The sequence below is a fragment of the Styela clava genome, chromosome 2 (assembly GCF_964204865.1).
Source record: "Styela clava chromosome 2, kaStyClav1.hap1.2, whole genome shotgun sequence".
In the NCBI taxonomy this organism is placed as follows: Eukaryota; Metazoa; Chordata; class Ascidiacea; order Stolidobranchia; family Styelidae; genus Styela; species Styela clava.
Genome location: NC_135251.1, coordinates 30,860,533 through 30,878,578, shown reverse-complemented (window position 1 = coordinate 30,878,578; position 18,046 = coordinate 30,860,533). Strand labels below are relative to the sequence as shown.

Sequence of the window (18,046 nt, the reverse complement as noted above, 5' to 3'; positions counted from 1 at the left end):
GAAATCAGATGAAAAAAGCCATATAATGGTAGTCACCACTATAATGTAACAGTATATATATATACAAAGTAAAGACAAGCGTCATAAACAAATTGCTCGACATAATTCTAGCTTTCGTCAAGTCTAAATCGTTTTTTTTTTCACGCTTCCATTGTGTAATTTGTTAACGCTGACGCGATAAACTTATTTGTGACCACCTATCATACGCGGCAATTAACAGCGTGTAAACTGACCTCAGTAACTTACTTCATTGTACTAAATTAGCGTTATGTAGGAAAATGACCGACAATGGAAAAAGCGGGATAGGATCATAACTTGTAACGACCGTAAAAACGTTGCGACCCTAAGCAAGAAAGATTACACTTACAATTTTCAAACTGTTTTGATAAATACATTTATTAATAAAGAAATGAAACTTTGCCAGGAACACACATCTTTGGGAGTAAAAATGACTGTGGGTGCAAACATCTATGTGTGAAAATATCTGTCGATGACATAGCGGTTGGTGGGTATGAAACATTGCAGCAGTACATATTCTAAGCGTCGCTTGTAGTAATACGGCAGGACGTGCTCTTCCGAGTTAATCTTACAAGTAAAGAAGCGCAAGTTGAAACAGCAAATTTGAGGCACTGCAGGGGACACGGGATCCTTCAATAAGCGTGTTATGGAAACTCACACGAGCTTTGTTTAGATTCAGTGCTAAGCGTTAGGAATACTATTGCCACAGCACCTCTGATTACCTTGCGTTCGCATCCCGCGTGGGATAAATATGGGAGGATAGCTGGACTTCTCGCCGTCGGAGGGTGGTACAACTAACCGTTCGCTTCCCCCACCATAAATAAATAAGTCCATGCATCTGAAAAATTAACTGGCGAACAAATGCCATACAACCTGAACTGGTAACTAGGTCGCTGTTCGCCATATGAAAAAGCCGTAAATCCTAAAGTGATTCAACACACAATTTGGCAACTTGACTTGTTTAGTATTTGCTAATGCTCCCGCGCGCCGCGTAAAAAATTGCCACGTTCCGCAATTTGGTCACCCCTGCGCTATAACATTGCATTCCTTCCAAGACCAAGACAATATAATAAAAAAATGATTTTACGTAACAATCGTTTCTGGTTTTGGGGAAATATAATGGCACGGTATTCCTATGAAGGTACAGAATCAAAACGCCCAAATAATTCTTCCACGTTTACCTAACTTCAGTGATTTTCCGCCACTCTCGAATTACCTACATATATCTTGTTTTTCGAACTAATAATATATACGTACAAACTATAGGGACTCAGCGGAGGAGCTGTTACCACCATTGTGAAAGCTGACACGAGATCTTTTCTATCTACAAAATTGGAAAATTGTTATGTTCTGTTGATATTGCACCGCTGAACACTCAAAATTTTCTGCAGACCTGCGTATTCCAGGCTAACTAATAATATTTTATTTCGTCAAACAGTCGCGCTTATGCAAATAACTTAAAATAAACCAGCGGAGTACAAAAGTGTCAATATTCCGAACAGGTGTGTTTGAAACTAGTCTGCACATGTGCCATCAGCCGGAGCGGTTCTCGGCTCGTAAAGCAGACGAGAGAAATAAATAAGGGGGGGGGGGGGGGGGGGGGATATTGGCTTATTGACAACATACTCTAAAACGCAAGCGAAAAGAGAGATATTTTCAGGATGTGATGATTTAATTATAACTGACAAAATCCCAATTCACATCACCGAGGCAAATATAAAGTACAGTGGATATTCTTAAAACAATCGTTGGTATCATCTTATACGAAGGCAGGAATTATAGCACCCACAGGTACAAAAATTTACCTTATGGTTTTTGCAAATCGAAATGACCATAAGTTACCAGAATGTTAAGAAAATATATCTGAGGAAAGTCCATTTCATAGATGCTAAATTAAAAATGCAACATTATAAATAATATAACTGAGATGAAAATACAATATAGGTGGAATAATGAAAAATATGGAGCATTCGCGCCAGAAAGAACTATTTTGGCTAAATTTTTCGCTCCCCAAAAATTGCTACAAATTTAAAAGCATTCCATGTAAATACCAGTACGAGCAATACGTTGCTCCCAGAAAGCAGAAAAGTTCACGTATAATCCTTTATGGTACAAGGTCGGGACAGTGATGATTAAGAACCAGAAATTTCCATTCTAAACGATATTTGGTTTCTTCAATAGGGCAAATTAAGGTTAATAGAAAAAAAATCCGACCTAGCATGGCAGTTCACGAGATACCAGAAAAATGAAAAACACATAAAATACTGAAATAATAAATGCAATACCTAATTTTGTGCATACGAAATAGAACAAGAATTATCAAGCATAAAATCTAGAAAAATGAAACTTCAGTAATTGTGATTGTTGGGTGTGCAAAGAAAATACAGGTTTATCAGAAACTAGCAACGACTTAGGTAACCGTGGCTAACGGCATGTGTGTAGTCCACACTTTATAAAAACATTATAATTAGTATAATTCTACAAATCTTCAAGTTCAAGACAAATTTTAGCACACACTTTCTAACTCTGTAATAAGGTTTTACGCTACAGGAAACAATTCTGCTCCTATTCAAAAAATGAGATAATAAGATTCAAAAAGACTTTTTTACAAGATATACTAGTCTTGAAAACAAGTTATTTTTGCAATAAACTGCTAATAATAGTAAAGCGTTTTTGAAAAGCAATAGTGATTTAGCAATCGAAAAAGTCTTGAAAGTGATTTCGACAGAAAAGAATCACCCAACTAAGGTCTAATTTGCTTTGAGCACTCACGACCCCAATTAGAAATATTGCAAAATTCATACTGGGTAGCACAGCAATATTTTTGTCAATAATCTTTACGAGGTAATTGGAAGTACATTTCAACATCAAATGTGATATAACATAATCATATCAAAAATATGGGTTCATTTTTCAAATCAGTGACTTTGAATGACAAAACGACAATCAATAAACTCTGATTATGAGTTTTTTCATTGGCCCAGGAATCGCGTCATGTTTTATTGACTTGTACAAAAATACTGCAATAAAATCAGGTAAGCTTCAGATATCATAAAGCTGGTATTTTGTTCAACCCCTCTCTTTCCACTGAATGTCACCTTTACCAGTTGGTATAGAATTTGAACCATGTACTTGCAAAACTCTCTGCATTTCCAATAAACATGCTCTTGAATGATGTAAAGCCATGTCAAATTCTTGGCTAAGTTTAGGATATTCCTGATCAACCTGTAACAATGTATTTTAAAAAGTGTATTTGGTTCACCATCTTCCTCCGCCATCTAAGTCCATGCATCTGAAACTAATGACTAGCTAACTAATTCCATACTCTACATAGACTGGTAACCGGACGAGAGACCTAGGTTCTACATATGATTAAGCCGCCGGCTTTCATCTCCCCCAGGATAAATGTGTAAAACCTATCTTATCTTAATGGAAGATACTCGTCCATGAACCAATGTCACGCCACATCATTTCAAATCATTGTAAATTTTTGCGTTGCGCATTCATATTTCGAGCTGCCTTTTTCAGTTCACATGCTATTGAATCATATACACAGCTGGAAAGTTTCAAAAATATTCAATAAAAAATATAACCAAAAAAGCTATTTCAGAAAGAGGTATTAAATAAAGATTCTCACCGTCCTATAATTGGATATTTGTGTATTGGTGTTGCTCTGGTGTCTCCCTTTGCTCAGATTACTTTTTGCATAATAAGATCTGAAAATATTTACGATTTGACATAATAAAAGAAATTTATTTTTCTAATTTACTCCCACAACATCATATGCGATTTTTTGGTATGCCTGGTGTACAGTAAAATACCTAAACTAATTTCTTTGATGTCTATATGGGCTATTCCAAGTGACACTATAGGACAATTCCAGAAATTTTGCATGTTGTTGGATGCAATATATTTTCACATTTTCAGCTACATGTTTTGTTTCATTGTCCAATCAGTTGCTTTATTGAATAATGTAAAAAATTGCAGAAAAGTTACACCCAAGACTTACTTAGTAGATAAAAAAAATATAGTAAAATATAGGGTGACACTACAGGACGGCAAATCCACCATGCACTAACAGTACGTTGTGTTGTGCTGTAAATTTTTGCGATGGTACAGTAGGAGCCCATAATATTTTCTGGTACAGTAGCTGAACTACCCCTCTATGTGTTGCTCAAGTTACTTAATGTAACACTGTAAATCCATGCCAATAATGTGCATATTGTATGTGACACTACAGGACATTTTTCCACTTCGGAATAGCGCCCTCTAAATCTCTTAAAATCTCTTAAAATTCTGGTAATAAATCGTTATAGGGGTGAAGAAATGTCCTACAGCACTGCAAACATTTAAACTTCATTAACTTAAATCCAGTGCGTCAATTCCATATGAAATACCTGTACCACACAATCAAACAAGGAATCATCACAAAATATGTCAATTATACCAAAATTTCTACATTTCAGGCCATTTTTTATAAACCATAAAAAACCTGAGTGAAATTTTAAATTGTTCGATGAAATGAATGCAGTCCGATAAAATTCCAATGTCTTTTGATATCAAAAATAAAAAAAAATTACTTTCACTACACTTTTTAAAAAATTGATGGAATAACTTTTGCTTGGAATGGCCCATATAAGCAGCGAGGAATAACATGTGAGAAATTAAAAGTACAGATACTAAAAAACAAGGTTCATTTTTGTATCAGGTAGTGAGATAACATTCAATGAAAAACTGCAAAAGCTTTGTTGTTTTGACCTCAGAACATCAAAAAATTTCACTGGCAAACTTCAATGATAATCAAATGGTAGCGTCCTTTCAAGGGAGAAACATCAGTTTTAAAATTCATGAAATTGTGTTCATAGTTACATTATGATCATCTGGCATGTAGACTAGTGATAATCAGGCAAAATCAAACATTTCTGATGAGAAATCAAAGTAAATCTTGTCGTTTCAATCTTATGAATATCAAGCAAAAGAATACTAACTCAATAGTATATAGTATATAGAATATAGTAAGTTTATTAATACCTCACTGATCACTTTAATGGATTAATAAGCTGCCAATTTTCATCTGTATCAAAAGTGGATAGTAATATGACTTGTCCGAAGACATTAATCTAACCTGAATACAAAAACTTAACTACCTGATCTGATCAGCAATTCTTATGAGATTTCCGTGTTCAACTATGATTTTGTCAGTGCATCTATGCATTGATGATTTCGATTCTTTTTGTTCCATGAGAACACTTTCAGCAACAGATCTTAACTGTCTTTCTTGTGCAAGTTGTGCAGACAGATCAGTTACTGTTTCTTGACACTGAATAACAAGAAAAAGAAATTAAAATAAAAAAAACTGGTCAACAACGACTGTAAGCTACTATATTGTGGCCGACTTTCCACATTTTAGCCATAAATACAAAAATATTACATTGAATGACATGATACTGGAGGAGGCATATGTACTACCAGTAACGGATTTGGTAGCAATATAAGAAATCTGGCTCAGTTAAGAATGTCAAGACATATGTAATTCAAATCAGAAACAAACAAAACGAGGCAATGGCCTTCTTCATTATAAATACAATCACAAGATTATAAATCCTGGAACACGGTGGCTACATATTTACAAGCATATACTCAATCGATTTTTTTTTATTATTTTCGTATATGACTTAACTGCAGTATACCTAAATGAAAAGCATAAATTTAAAAGGTCTCGTGGTGATGTTGAACATCATGTTCTTCCAAAAACAAAACAAAACCAAACAAAGTCAAGACGATATTATTGCTATTGCGTATCTGCATGGTATGATAAAATCTTTTTTACTCAATTCACCTCTTTCAGTTTGGTTTCCATATCCTTTATTCTGAATAATAATGAATCACAGTATGCAACTTCTGTTCTATCTATTAAACTTGCTTGTATAGAACTGTTTACTCGTGCAATAGCCGCAACCATTTTTCGTCTAGGACCGAATAACCTGAAGATGAGATTAAAGTAAATATAGTATATTTATTCCGTGGGTGAACACGTTTAATAAGCTCTGAAATTAATTCAAGATTCATGAAAATTCTCTCTACTTTTGACAGTAATTAAATATTTCATGTTTGGGAACTGGCAATCAGTTCTTCACCAAAGTAGATGTAGAAGACCTTGTTACATAGATTTGTTTGCTTTTTCATAAATATTTCAAGTACATTTGGCCATATGTTGTATAGTTTAGCAACCTTTTAACTATTCAACATACTTTACTCCTATTTCTTTCAATTCAGCTTCTGTTAAAGTTAAAAAAATTCTCAAATCGATATCTTGTTCTTTGAATATTGGCAAGTGTTTGCTGCATCCAATCTCTTCTAGAAATGAGGGAAGGTCCTAGAAAAAGCAGATGTTGTATAGAATACTTGGACATCGAATAAATTGAATCGATTATTTTATTAAAGATGCAAAAATATATTTTTATTAGGTAGTAGCCTATTATACATAGAAATCCTTAAATTAGGAATAACCCTAGTACTCAAAAATTAGTAACAAAAACACACTGATGACTGTCCGATTATAGTTAAGTGGTAGAATCAGACTGTATGACTCAAGTCTCCCATGTTCCAAAACTATATTAAATGAATGATCTAATATTCATGCATCTAATATTCCAACACACCTTACAACCGGTCCACTTTGATTCAAATTTTGGTTCCTGTATTCGTTGTTGTTGAGGCGAAGGTTCTGGCAAAACTGATAAAAAAAATTCGAATTAGGCAATGTGCAGTTCACTCTAGTCTGAAGAATTTCAGATTCATAAAGCTACACAGTACAGTTATATTCACTATTATTAAGACAACTCCGTATTACAAACACAGACCGACAATCCAACAGACATACACTCTTTCAAAGTCTACTCACAAAACATTTGATGTTTGCCGATGAACGAAGTGGTCACTAAGTACTTTTATTAAAGCATTCATTGCAAGTTGCCACCGATATATAGCAATGAAATTTAGAATTGGAAATGTAATATATAATATTCCATGTAACAAATAAAATTACTCACATAAGGGAAATTCTCCACTGGGTTTTGGTTTTCCATCGGCACCTAAACCAGTCATCTGCGCAAAAGCTTTTGGTCCATCGTGTATGCTAGGTCCAGATGAACTATAATTATTGTTATTAGCATTTGATTGTCTTTGATATGCTGTGTTGTTCAAATTGTTTCGATTAGTTTTTTTGCCTGAAAACAGATATAGCCTACCCATAACATTCTATTAAAGCTATGTGTGGATTTATTTAGACAAAGATTCAGGTGGATACAGCACTTCATTTAGATGTTTGAATCAGGAAAACAGGTTTGTGAAAAGAATTACATAAGTCAGAAGTTTTGGGGAGAAAGAAGAAATAAGTCAATTATGGTAAATATAATCAATGACGAATTTACTTTATTTTGAGGCCTTGCCATTCATGAACCCAAAGGCATGACACTGGGCCATTCTATACATTTACAATTTTTACCACAGCTGGAATACAAATTGGATTTTAAGCAGAAGCATAAAATATCACCATATATAAATAAAGTTATATCATTAGCATAAGGACCGAATTACAAGTAGACTTATCAGGAAGCTTGTTAACGTAATATAGGAAACAATTTGAGTCTGAGAAATGATACCTTTACATTACGAGAATTGCTAAGAGGGATACTTTTATGATGACTGAAATTTGACCTATTATCAGATTTTTGTCCATCACTCCGAATGTGAGCATACGATTTTGGAAATACCCATAAACATTTAATTTACTTCTACACAGTATTAATATTCATTATATTCATTTATATTCAAGTTTTGATTAAAGCGAGACTGCGAACACTTTCATAAAAGTTGATAGATTACTAATACTACAATGATCATTTCCAAGTGACAGCGGCGCCAGGACTCAGGAGAGACCCTTAAACTGATAATAATTATACATAATTATGATGGTCATACAGATTAATCCATGCATAATGGTAGATGCACAGTCATATACTGATATAAGAGGAATTTGAATAAATTGATTATAAAGATTAATAGAAGAGATTAAAAATTAATCAATGAAAACAGTAAAACAGTAGAAAAATGTTGTTACCTTTCTTGTGAGTTACGAATAAATAGTTCAATAAGTAGTTACCGTAATATATATTAAAAAAAAAAATACCTTTTGATTTTTTCTGATATCCTTCAAAATTTTCAATGAGGTTTGCAACTTCAATATGACCGTACTCACAAGCCAAAGTCTGTGCATTTTCACCATTAATATCTACCCTGTTCACATCAACACCCTGTTAAAAGATTGCAGATTATTTTACGATGTGGGTCGCTTGGATGGTAATCGGACATATTGATAAGCCCTGCAATGAGGGAACTAGTTCAGAAAAAAAATACATATAAAATGAAGGGAACAATATATATGTTTGATTATAGTTTTAAGTACAAGGCTTTAATATTGGATTCATTTGATGATTCATGATTCTTCAGCATATTAACAAAAGCTTCTTAATAGGAGTCTGTTATCAACTTCCAATTGTTGAATTAGACCAGTTTATACAAAAAAATTTACATTCTCATACTCAAAAAATAAAATAGGCTTCTGCGCAGGTTAGGTTGAATATTCAAATTTCAAGCATTTAAATTTCAGACCTATATTGGTGATAATCGAATTCAAAATTTTTGACAAAAACTGAAGTAAAAGTTTTTGCCAATCCGAAGTTGAGAGTCATTTTTGGGTGCGTCTTGTGACCGTTTAACAAATGCGAACGATGATGTTACTGTATGACAGTGATATAACAATGGATTCAAAATTGTTAGGATATATAGTATATGTAGAAATAGGTTAGACTTCACATCAACTACCTGCTGAAGAAGTTGTTGAACAATCATTTCGTGACCCGATGCAGCTGCCTCCATAATCGGTGTCAAATGATGATTTGGCTCACTGTAACATATACAGTAACATTTATTACATTTGTACAATACCCGTCATATACAAATAAAAAATCGGTTACAATATAAATGACCAAACAGTTATAAAAACTTTTGATAACCACTATTCTCAAATCAAAATCACTTACACAACTTCTAAATTAGCACCGGCTTTGATTAAAAATTCAGTGGTTTGTTGATGACCAGAACTAGCAGCATGAAATAAGGCAGTCCAACCACGATTATCTTTTGCTTCCAAATCTGCTCCATTCTGCGAAAATTTGAGTGTTAATTGTTTGTAAGATGTACTAATTGAAAAAAGAGCATCCTTTTATTATGGTGAAATGAAACACAGCATATCACAGTTGGGCAAACAATAAAGTCGATTCAGTAAAGCGATTGACTGATTAAGTTTAGTAGAGTTAATTAAATTCACACCCATACCTGTAATAAAAACGGCATCACTGCATCGTAACCACACATAGCAGCCAATATTAATGATGTTGAACCCTGTGGAGTTCTTTGATTTATATCAGCCCCAGTCTCAACCAAAAGATTAATTGTTTCTTGATGTCCCATGTAAGCGGCATACATTAATGGTGACCACCCTCCTCTATTCAATCCATTAACTTTGACCTGTTTCCTGTCATAATATGATAATGGTAAAACATATTCTTATTTCTTATATTACTCATTTATTCAATATATTACAATGGGAAATTTATCGAAATGAGAAATGTTAAACCTGAAAGACAGCTTTCTCGAACAACGATTGCCTGAAAATTTGTACCTTACCATTATTTTAAAAAAGCAAGACCTCTGTAAACTATTATAAAACTCCAATTTCAGCTGGATGCAAAATCTATATCTCCAAGATCCAACAGTCAATAATGTGTCCATCATTTACCACATACTGTGCTGTTCTACTTGTTTGCTACCAACTATACATCTCTTTTCTTGAAGACATTATGATATTATTACCGTAGCTATCGGCAAAGCACTAATCTTAGAAAGTTGATTAAAATTATCTAATTTCCCTTCCAGTTTTAATTAAGTTTTCATGAAAAACTATTATTTTAATTCAAACTTAACCTTTGCTACTGACCCCACTATCATAAAAACTTTCTAATTGGTAGTTAAATGAAGCTTGTCGTTGGCAGCAGGGGTGCGTTGGTTTGCAGCAATGACTTGTTGAATTTTTATGAAAAAATAACCAAATTAACAGACTAACAGTATTGCCATCATGATGATTATACAGCATTAATAACAAATAATTCAGTAAATTTGAGTCGAGAATATTTCCTGTTGCCTGAGTATTTGAAAAAACTTGTGCTATACGAACATCTTCAAAACCGACTCAATAAAATATTCAAAAATCCAATGATTCAACTCGATTTGCAACAAATAAGAGGATTTGAGAGCCCATATTTCCATAATTGCCATGGTAATGAATAGAAAATATCTGAATTGAAGTATATCATACCTGTCTAATATATCTTGAACTAATTCAGTTTCACCAATAGAAGCAGACGTGTGGAGATCAAGAGAAATGGGATCAAAATTATCATCTTCATAAACAAATGTTCCATCTGCAAATAAATATAAAGGTGACTTTCATTCAGCAAAATGTTCAATATATCAGGTTCCGAAATATGGGCTGAGCATGCATTATACAAGTATCCTCTACTATTTGTATCTCCTATTTTTTTTAGAAAAAATAGCATCAGAAACATATGAAGTGGGGCGTCATCTCCGCAATGGAGAAAAGCAATCGAAATAACCTGGCATTTAGATATATCACACGATTCACACCCACATATCATGAATATGTATTACATTAAAAGAATTTTAGAATGACGAGACATGAGTGCATCCCCCATATTGACTTTCCCAGGAAATAATCGATGTCCCAACATTGTCTGAAGACCACAATCCTCTCTTTGCCTTTAGTAGTGCAGAATATTGAGGCAAGTCATTTGCACTTTAATTTTACAAAAGATCGAACCCCAATCAGTACCTGTACATTCAGACACTTGACCGAAAGCTGAAGTGTCAGATATTCAGAATATTGCTTTATCGGGGCACTCAGGATCCAGGGTCTACACTTGTACAACTACTAGCTTACCTGCACTGTGACAAATTCCCTTCCATATTGACAAACTTTGATGAAATATTCCCGATTCTTCAAAATTATCAATACCTTGCACTGCCATTTTTGAATATTGCCTTGAATCCGGAAATTGCTATTGGCTGAGTTTTTGTTAAGTTTTATGTAATTACCGAAAAGGGTGAAAACTGAAAAAGGTGATAAGTTACATTAGCTTTATAACAGCATTTAGCATGTTTGGCAATTTATATTTCAGTATTTCTCAACCAAAATACAGGAATAAAATTACATGTCTACATAATAATTGATACTACACTTATTTCGATATTTCCATACAGACTGGGAGGATACTGCACTTATTTCGGTATTTCCATACAGACTGGGAGATGGTGATACAGCCTACAGCGAAATGACCAAACTAAGGTAATCAGAGTCGGCCACTATTAATTCAAGCCAGATAATTGTGCGAAAAAAACAAAAATGTCCCTTACTTCCCTGATTGGTCAACTGATAAATTAAAAAATATATGAAAATAAATCCTGAAATCAATGTGCACTCCTAATGCACCAATACTAATAATGTAATGGCAAAAGGGGTACAGTACAGGCAAGACAAAAAAATAGTAGAAAATTAATAAATAGATATAGCCTATAGAGAACTCCATAATTAAAAACGGAGAATTCTGGAGCATCAGAACAACTTTTAAAACAATTTGAAACATGAAAATATCATGTGCCCGCTAACCAGTTCACACACAAATCTAGTTAAACCACGCTTGGGCCCAAAATAAACAAACAAAATACGACAAAATACAAAGATTGTATTGAACTTTCAGGCTGTTATAATTTTAAAACATATAAGCTGATATAATGACCAATTCAATCTGATACAGTATTTGACTTATTTCAAATGTCTTGGAAGGATGGAAATATAAAATTCAGTTTTTAATCTTTATGAAACTTAGAACACTGATGTTGTTAATTATAGTAATGTTCTCAGTGGTATCATGATTAACAGAAGATATTTAGCATCAAACGTAAATCTTATTAACCGCTAATATTATTTTGAAATCGAAATGATCAATTGATCATTACAAAAAAAACCTTCCACACCAGGGTACTGACACTGACTGATATCAGCATAGCCATATATACAGATATAAGACAGGATTTACATATTTATCCCAGGGAAGAGGAAAGTCGATGAGACCGGTTATTCATATGGCGAACCACGGCCTCTCGTCCAGCTACCAGTCCACATTGGGCAGGGTTTCCCAAACTGGGGTCCGTGATGACTGCACAGGGTGGCCGCAATGATATGAACGATGAGTCATGAAACACATAGATTTTACCATATATCCACTGTCAGACAGACATTCGTAAACGAGATAAAGTCATAAGTTCATGCAATCACAAATCGTTATTGTTGGGGGTGAAAAGATGTTGTAGAACGATTCTTACTTTTGGCGTCTATGAGGTAGACCTCCGTCACAGGGCTACATCGTTGGTAATAATTGATTGAATGGGTTACTGAGTTATCACCAGTCGATAACTTGTACGACTTTGCTAAGACATTTGAGCCTGTTACCGTTGCTGCAAGGAAGGAGGGGCATCTTATCGAATTGCCATTGGTCTACCAGTATTATAACTTCAATATGTATTGAATCAGGCTTTCATGAGTTTTATTTCGTCAAAGGAAACATCATCTTTTCTCGTTAGTTAGACAAAGAAATTGATACGGCATAGGATGGGGGTCCGTCACAAATAAAATTCACAAACAGAGGTCCGCGGCCCAAAAAGTTTGGGAAACTCTGATATAGGGTATGCTGGTATAGGAGTAGTTAGCCAATTATTTGTTTTCAGATGCATGGACTTGATGGTGGAGGAAGCCATAACCTCCCAGCGGATACGGGAACCACCCTACGGCAGCGAGGAGTCCAGCAATCCTCTCGCATATAATAAACCCCACATGGAATTCGAACCCACGCAGGGTAATCAGAGGTGCGGTGGCGTGCCAGATTGCAAGTTACGTCAGTACGCAGGTACGTAACGTAAGTTACCCTATTATCGCCACTCTTTATTGCAATCCATCCAAAGACCACAATACTTTTAAGTACAGAAGTACCAATTTCTCTATATTATACCAGAACATTAGCTACAAATTGGAAAAAAAAAATGCCAACAACAGCGAGTCGCGAAATGAATTTGTTGATAGCCTATGCATGTCTGTTTGCATATGACAGTATGATTGTATCTAGGACGCTTCACACAAAAGTTATCAGTATTATTAGACTACATGGAAATCTATTTTTAAAATAAATTGTGTCTGAGTTGGCATGCATGAATAATTATTGTTTATTACTCACCCGTACCGGTACCGGTATGTCAGTATGGGCTGACGGACAACTCGACTACACGGGTAGTCGAGTTGTCCGCCTCCCTCAGTATGTACCGGTACCGTACAGTACTATTAATAAACTTCATGGAATTACCGGTACTTCTAGTCAAAATTTGGCATTGGAAAACTGATTAATCACATAAAATAAAGAATGCAGGTACCGGTACCAGGTACCGTATCATAGACCTGTAGACAGATATAACACTTAAGTTAAGCTTTAACTCACTCATATTTGATGATTCTCGATTCTCAACAAATAACTTATATTTCCAAGTCTGCAAGTTGTAAGGTTCAATTGTAACTGCAGAGCTGTATAAACTTTTTTGAAAACAATTTAATACATTTGTCCAGGGATGGCCAATACCGAATAGTTCACTATTTCGAATACATTCAAAATTATTATTTTCGAATATGAAATTTCGAATACTTCGAAAATAAATTCAAGTAAAATAAGCTTATCTTGGTGTATGTCAGTATTTGCATACAATAAACAATGGAATAACCGTTATCTACAAGCTGGCTACCAGAAAATTTATACCCGCTGTTGACGTGGTATTTCAAATTTATTTTCAAATTTATTCAAATTTATTTTCACAAAAGTAATCCTTTCATTTTTTCGTAGGACGGCGCAACCATGAGTTAGGCTACGTTGAACGCAATTAAATTAATACCGCAAGACATTTTAAATTCTGTTATCAGTCGTCGATTTATTAAATAAGTCAATACTTTTACCTATCATTATCAAAACTATTTGCCGGAAGTGGGTAAAAGTATAAATTATTTTTGTGAGTATGAAAATATAAATTAAAAATTAATTATATTCCGGCATTTTACCACACATATTTCCACAGATTGTCGCATTATTTTAAAGTTGTAATGCTTTTGTTTTTCGTATGTACAAAACTGGGAATCGAAAATTAATCATAATCAGGTAGTTACCACACATTTTATGTCCACAGATTGCCGCCGTATCTTTTAGAGTAGTTATGCATCAATTTATTCGTAAGGTCGACGTAACTATGAGTTACCTTAAACACAATTAAATTAATTCGGTAAGACATTTTAAATGCTGTTGTCGTTCATGAATTTGAATATTTTGTCGCAACGGAAAATCATCCTAGATAAAAGTCCATACTTTTAATTATCATTATCAAAAGTAGTTTCCTAAAAGCGGGAAATAGTATAAATTATTTTTCCACGAGTACGAAAATACAAATCAAAAATTAATTGTAATCGGGCAGTTTACCACACATTTTATGTCCACAGGTAGTTGTGGTATTTTAGAGTTGTAATAGTTTTTCCTGAGTAAGGAAATAGGAATAAAAAATTTATTATAAATGGGGCAGTTTACCACACAATTTATGTCCGCAGATCGCCTCAGTATTGAATAGATTAGAATAGATAGATTAAACAAAATTAAATTAATACGGTAAGGCATTTTAAATGCTGTTATTGTTCACGAATTTGAATATTTTGTCGCAACGGAAAATCACCATAGTATAAAGTCGATACTTTTTGACTATCATTATCAAACTTATTTGCCAAAAATCGGGAAATAGTGTAAATGATTTTTCCTAATAAATCAACTTGTTTTTTCCGACCTGCGACAATTTATTGGGTGTCGTAATTTGTAACAAAGCGTACGACTTTATTTAACTTATTTAATATCTGACTTACTGGTAATGGATTTATGTGAGACTCGTGACTCGATACAAATGAATGCGTAAATTAGAAGCCTTGCAAGGGAATGGCAATAGTGCCAATCTCACAACCGTACAAATGTGTTGCAACAATATGAGGCGAATGCTGGCACAGAAGATAACAAACAACTTAAGCGCCGATACTATTTCACCGTCATTACAAAACGTGACAAAGCGCGGAAAATCGTTTGAAGAGTTCTCTTTAAAACGAAACAAAACTCCTTGCTGACGGCGAAAAGTGGCTATTATTCGGAATTATTCGAAAATCAGCCGAAAAGGTATTCGAATACTTTGATATTCGAATGTTTTCGAATATTCGATTCGTTTTGGACAACCCTGCATTTGTCTGCAAATAATACCGGTATAAAGCAGCACGGCATGAAATCTAGTAAACACAAACATAATAATAGTGCCTGTTCAGATGTTAACGGTACCGGTACCGTACCGGTACAGCTTACCGGTATCACATTTCTGCATTAACGATAAGATAAGTTAATTTCAGTACCGTACCGGTACCGTTACAGCTGTACAGTACCGGTACCGTATTCAGACTCCATGATTAGCATAAAAGGCGATTAAATGATTGATAAAAACTGATTACAGGATTATGAAATCAGGAGAACAATCAAAACCTTGGATAACTGGATAAAGTTTAACAGTATGGGTACCGTATCGTACACCTCTGTGAAGCTACGAAATTGTGACTGACAGAATCGCAGAAAATACCCACGCGTAAAAATAAATGTTCCCAATGATTTTCAAAAGAAAGTGTATATTTTGATTAGTTTCACAATAGCAATTAAAGCAAAACAATCATTAATTACACTCCTCGTATTGTTAATATATAGTAAACAAGCTAAAGCGACTGTTACAGTGCACAAAATTTTTTTATAATTCTTTGAGAGATGTTTAAAAATGACTGAATTTTCGTCGTGTAACATGGTCTTTTCATGAAAACCTCCAATAAAGGCAGCATTACAACTAGGGTTGGATTATCCGGATAGCGGTTAACCGGATAATCGGTTAACCAAGAGGTATTTTGCTATCTGATATCCGGATATTATTGTAACGGTTAACCGGATACTAGAGCAGTATAAATAATGCATATGCGCATTAGGTATTTTTATATTTTTTGTTGAGTGGCCACCAACGACTAACATACCGGCCACTGACATCTGTCAGAGCATATAATAATCACTTATATCCACACTACTCGGCCTATATTTTAGTCATCCGTGTAATGCTGGAGTGAACTTGACTATAGTATTACATCACAAAACACGCAGAAAAATGTGATTATTGCGTATTTGCGTTATAGAAGAGCCCGACTTACCTTAAAGTAAAAGCATTTCTACTCTAGATATGAAAATAAATGGTTATCTGCACGAACAAATCCAATTTGTTATTTTAGCGATCTTGAAAATTCATCAAATTTGAGCTGTTATTGCAATTCCAATGAGTATAATTTATTAAGTACAATAAATGCAGATATTAATTAGCTTATAGCGTAAATATATACTGCTTATAGTTATATATCAACATTTTCGAGAGAAAAGTCGGGTTCAGTCTCAACGGTATATAACGCCGATAATTGTTTTATTTCGCCCGGAACTGAAATGGCCGCAGTATGTTATCTATCGTCGTATCTATCTATCGTTAAGAGAGTAGATCTGAAACACACATTTTTGACTGAAAATAGGGAAGTGAATGCTAACGAAAATACCACGACTCTTGTTTTATCAGCCAGTGATAGATAAAACAAGACTGTTAGGCGCTGTTGAATCGCCAAAATTTCGTAATAAGGGTAACTTTTCACGGGATGTAACTTCTTTTCAAATCAAAACTGGCATAATGCCGATGTTAATTCCCCAAATAATCACGCGACGCGGAAGAAAACGATCTGCGATGATAACAAAATTAGCCTGTAAAATTCGACCGCCTTTATTAGTGACGTTTTCGAAAATTTCAAAAATAGGAGGAAAGGCTGTTATTACATTTATGGTTTTTATGGAACTTTCACAAACAAATTTGTTTGAAAATTGATCTATAATATTTCAGCAAAGTTTAATTTGACAGACTCTGTATCGTGTCATGTTTTTCGTTTACTCATTTAGGGTGGTAGGTAAAGTTGTTCAAAAACTGGCGCAGCATTGTTTTGGTTCTGTTAATTTAGTTTAAAAGGTATTCGAATGGAAATATATTTAAAGTTGTGGCCTAATTAGTACAAACGTGAGAATATTTACAGTGGCATGTTAAATGAGTGAAGTTTTCAAATTAGAAGAAATTTCTGACCACTTCGGTTTTTTCATAATCATCAATTTGCTTTGTTATTAAATTTTTTGTTCAAATTACTTATATTTTCCTATACACTTCACGTAATTTGTCTCCCCTATATTCTATTTTTTTTTGGATACTTCTCTCACCGAAATAAAATGTTCGAAATGCACGATTTTCTGTGTTCATGATTTCATTTATATGTATGCTCTTGTGGTATATATTAACAAAGTTTATTTCGTCGTGCAAGAAATCACAAAATATTATAGAACACAAAATACTATACATGACAATATTAAATTTCATTGCAATTGATAGGAAGGTGCGGATGATCAGAAATGATCATTGTGAGTGTGCGACACTAAAATTTAGTACGAGTCAAAATTTAAAGAAAAGAGGATCTAGACACAAAAAGAAACTTTTAAAAAAAATTAACAATAAAGTAGAAATAATATAAATCTTTACATATTATTTGAATAGGAGAAAATAACTTAGCAGTCGGGGGAAAAACAATTAGGACACAATATTTTCAAAAAATGTTTCATTTTATTATTCCGCTGTACATCGGTACGATTACTGAGCCCAAATTATTATT

The 18,046-nt window shown here is 34.0% G+C and overlaps 1 protein-coding gene across 2 annotated transcripts; it reads right to left on the bottom strand.

Annotated features, from left to right (window-relative positions):
- Positions 1-1,671: 1,671 nt before the first annotated feature.
- LOC120335689 (ankyrin repeat and SAM domain-containing protein 3-like) lies at positions 1,672-13,825 on the bottom strand. Of its 2 annotated transcripts, XM_078110151.1 has the most exons (14): positions 13,704-13,825; positions 11,099-12,672; positions 10,457-10,562; positions 9,418-9,616; positions 9,123-9,244; positions 8,905-8,986; positions 8,210-8,333; positions 7,071-7,247; positions 6,681-6,754; positions 6,270-6,394; positions 5,858-6,002; positions 5,166-5,338; positions 3,656-3,734; positions 1,672-3,243 (listed from the first exon to the last, which is right to left on the bottom strand). In XM_078110151.1, the coding sequence occupies exons 2-14, from the start codon at positions 11,184-11,186 to the stop codon at positions 3,088-3,090; spliced, it is 1,650 nt and encodes a 549-aa protein (XP_077966277.1). In that variant the 5' UTR covers positions 11,187-12,672; positions 13,704-13,825; the 3' UTR covers positions 1,672-3,087. The 2 variants fall into 2 exon arrangements, with proteins under 2 accessions (XP_077966277.1, XP_039259201.2); XM_039403267.2 differs by lacking the exon at positions 13,704-13,825 and having other exon boundaries at positions 7,071-7,211; positions 11,099-13,448.
- Between the last annotated feature and the right edge of the window lie 4,221 nt (positions 13,826-18,046).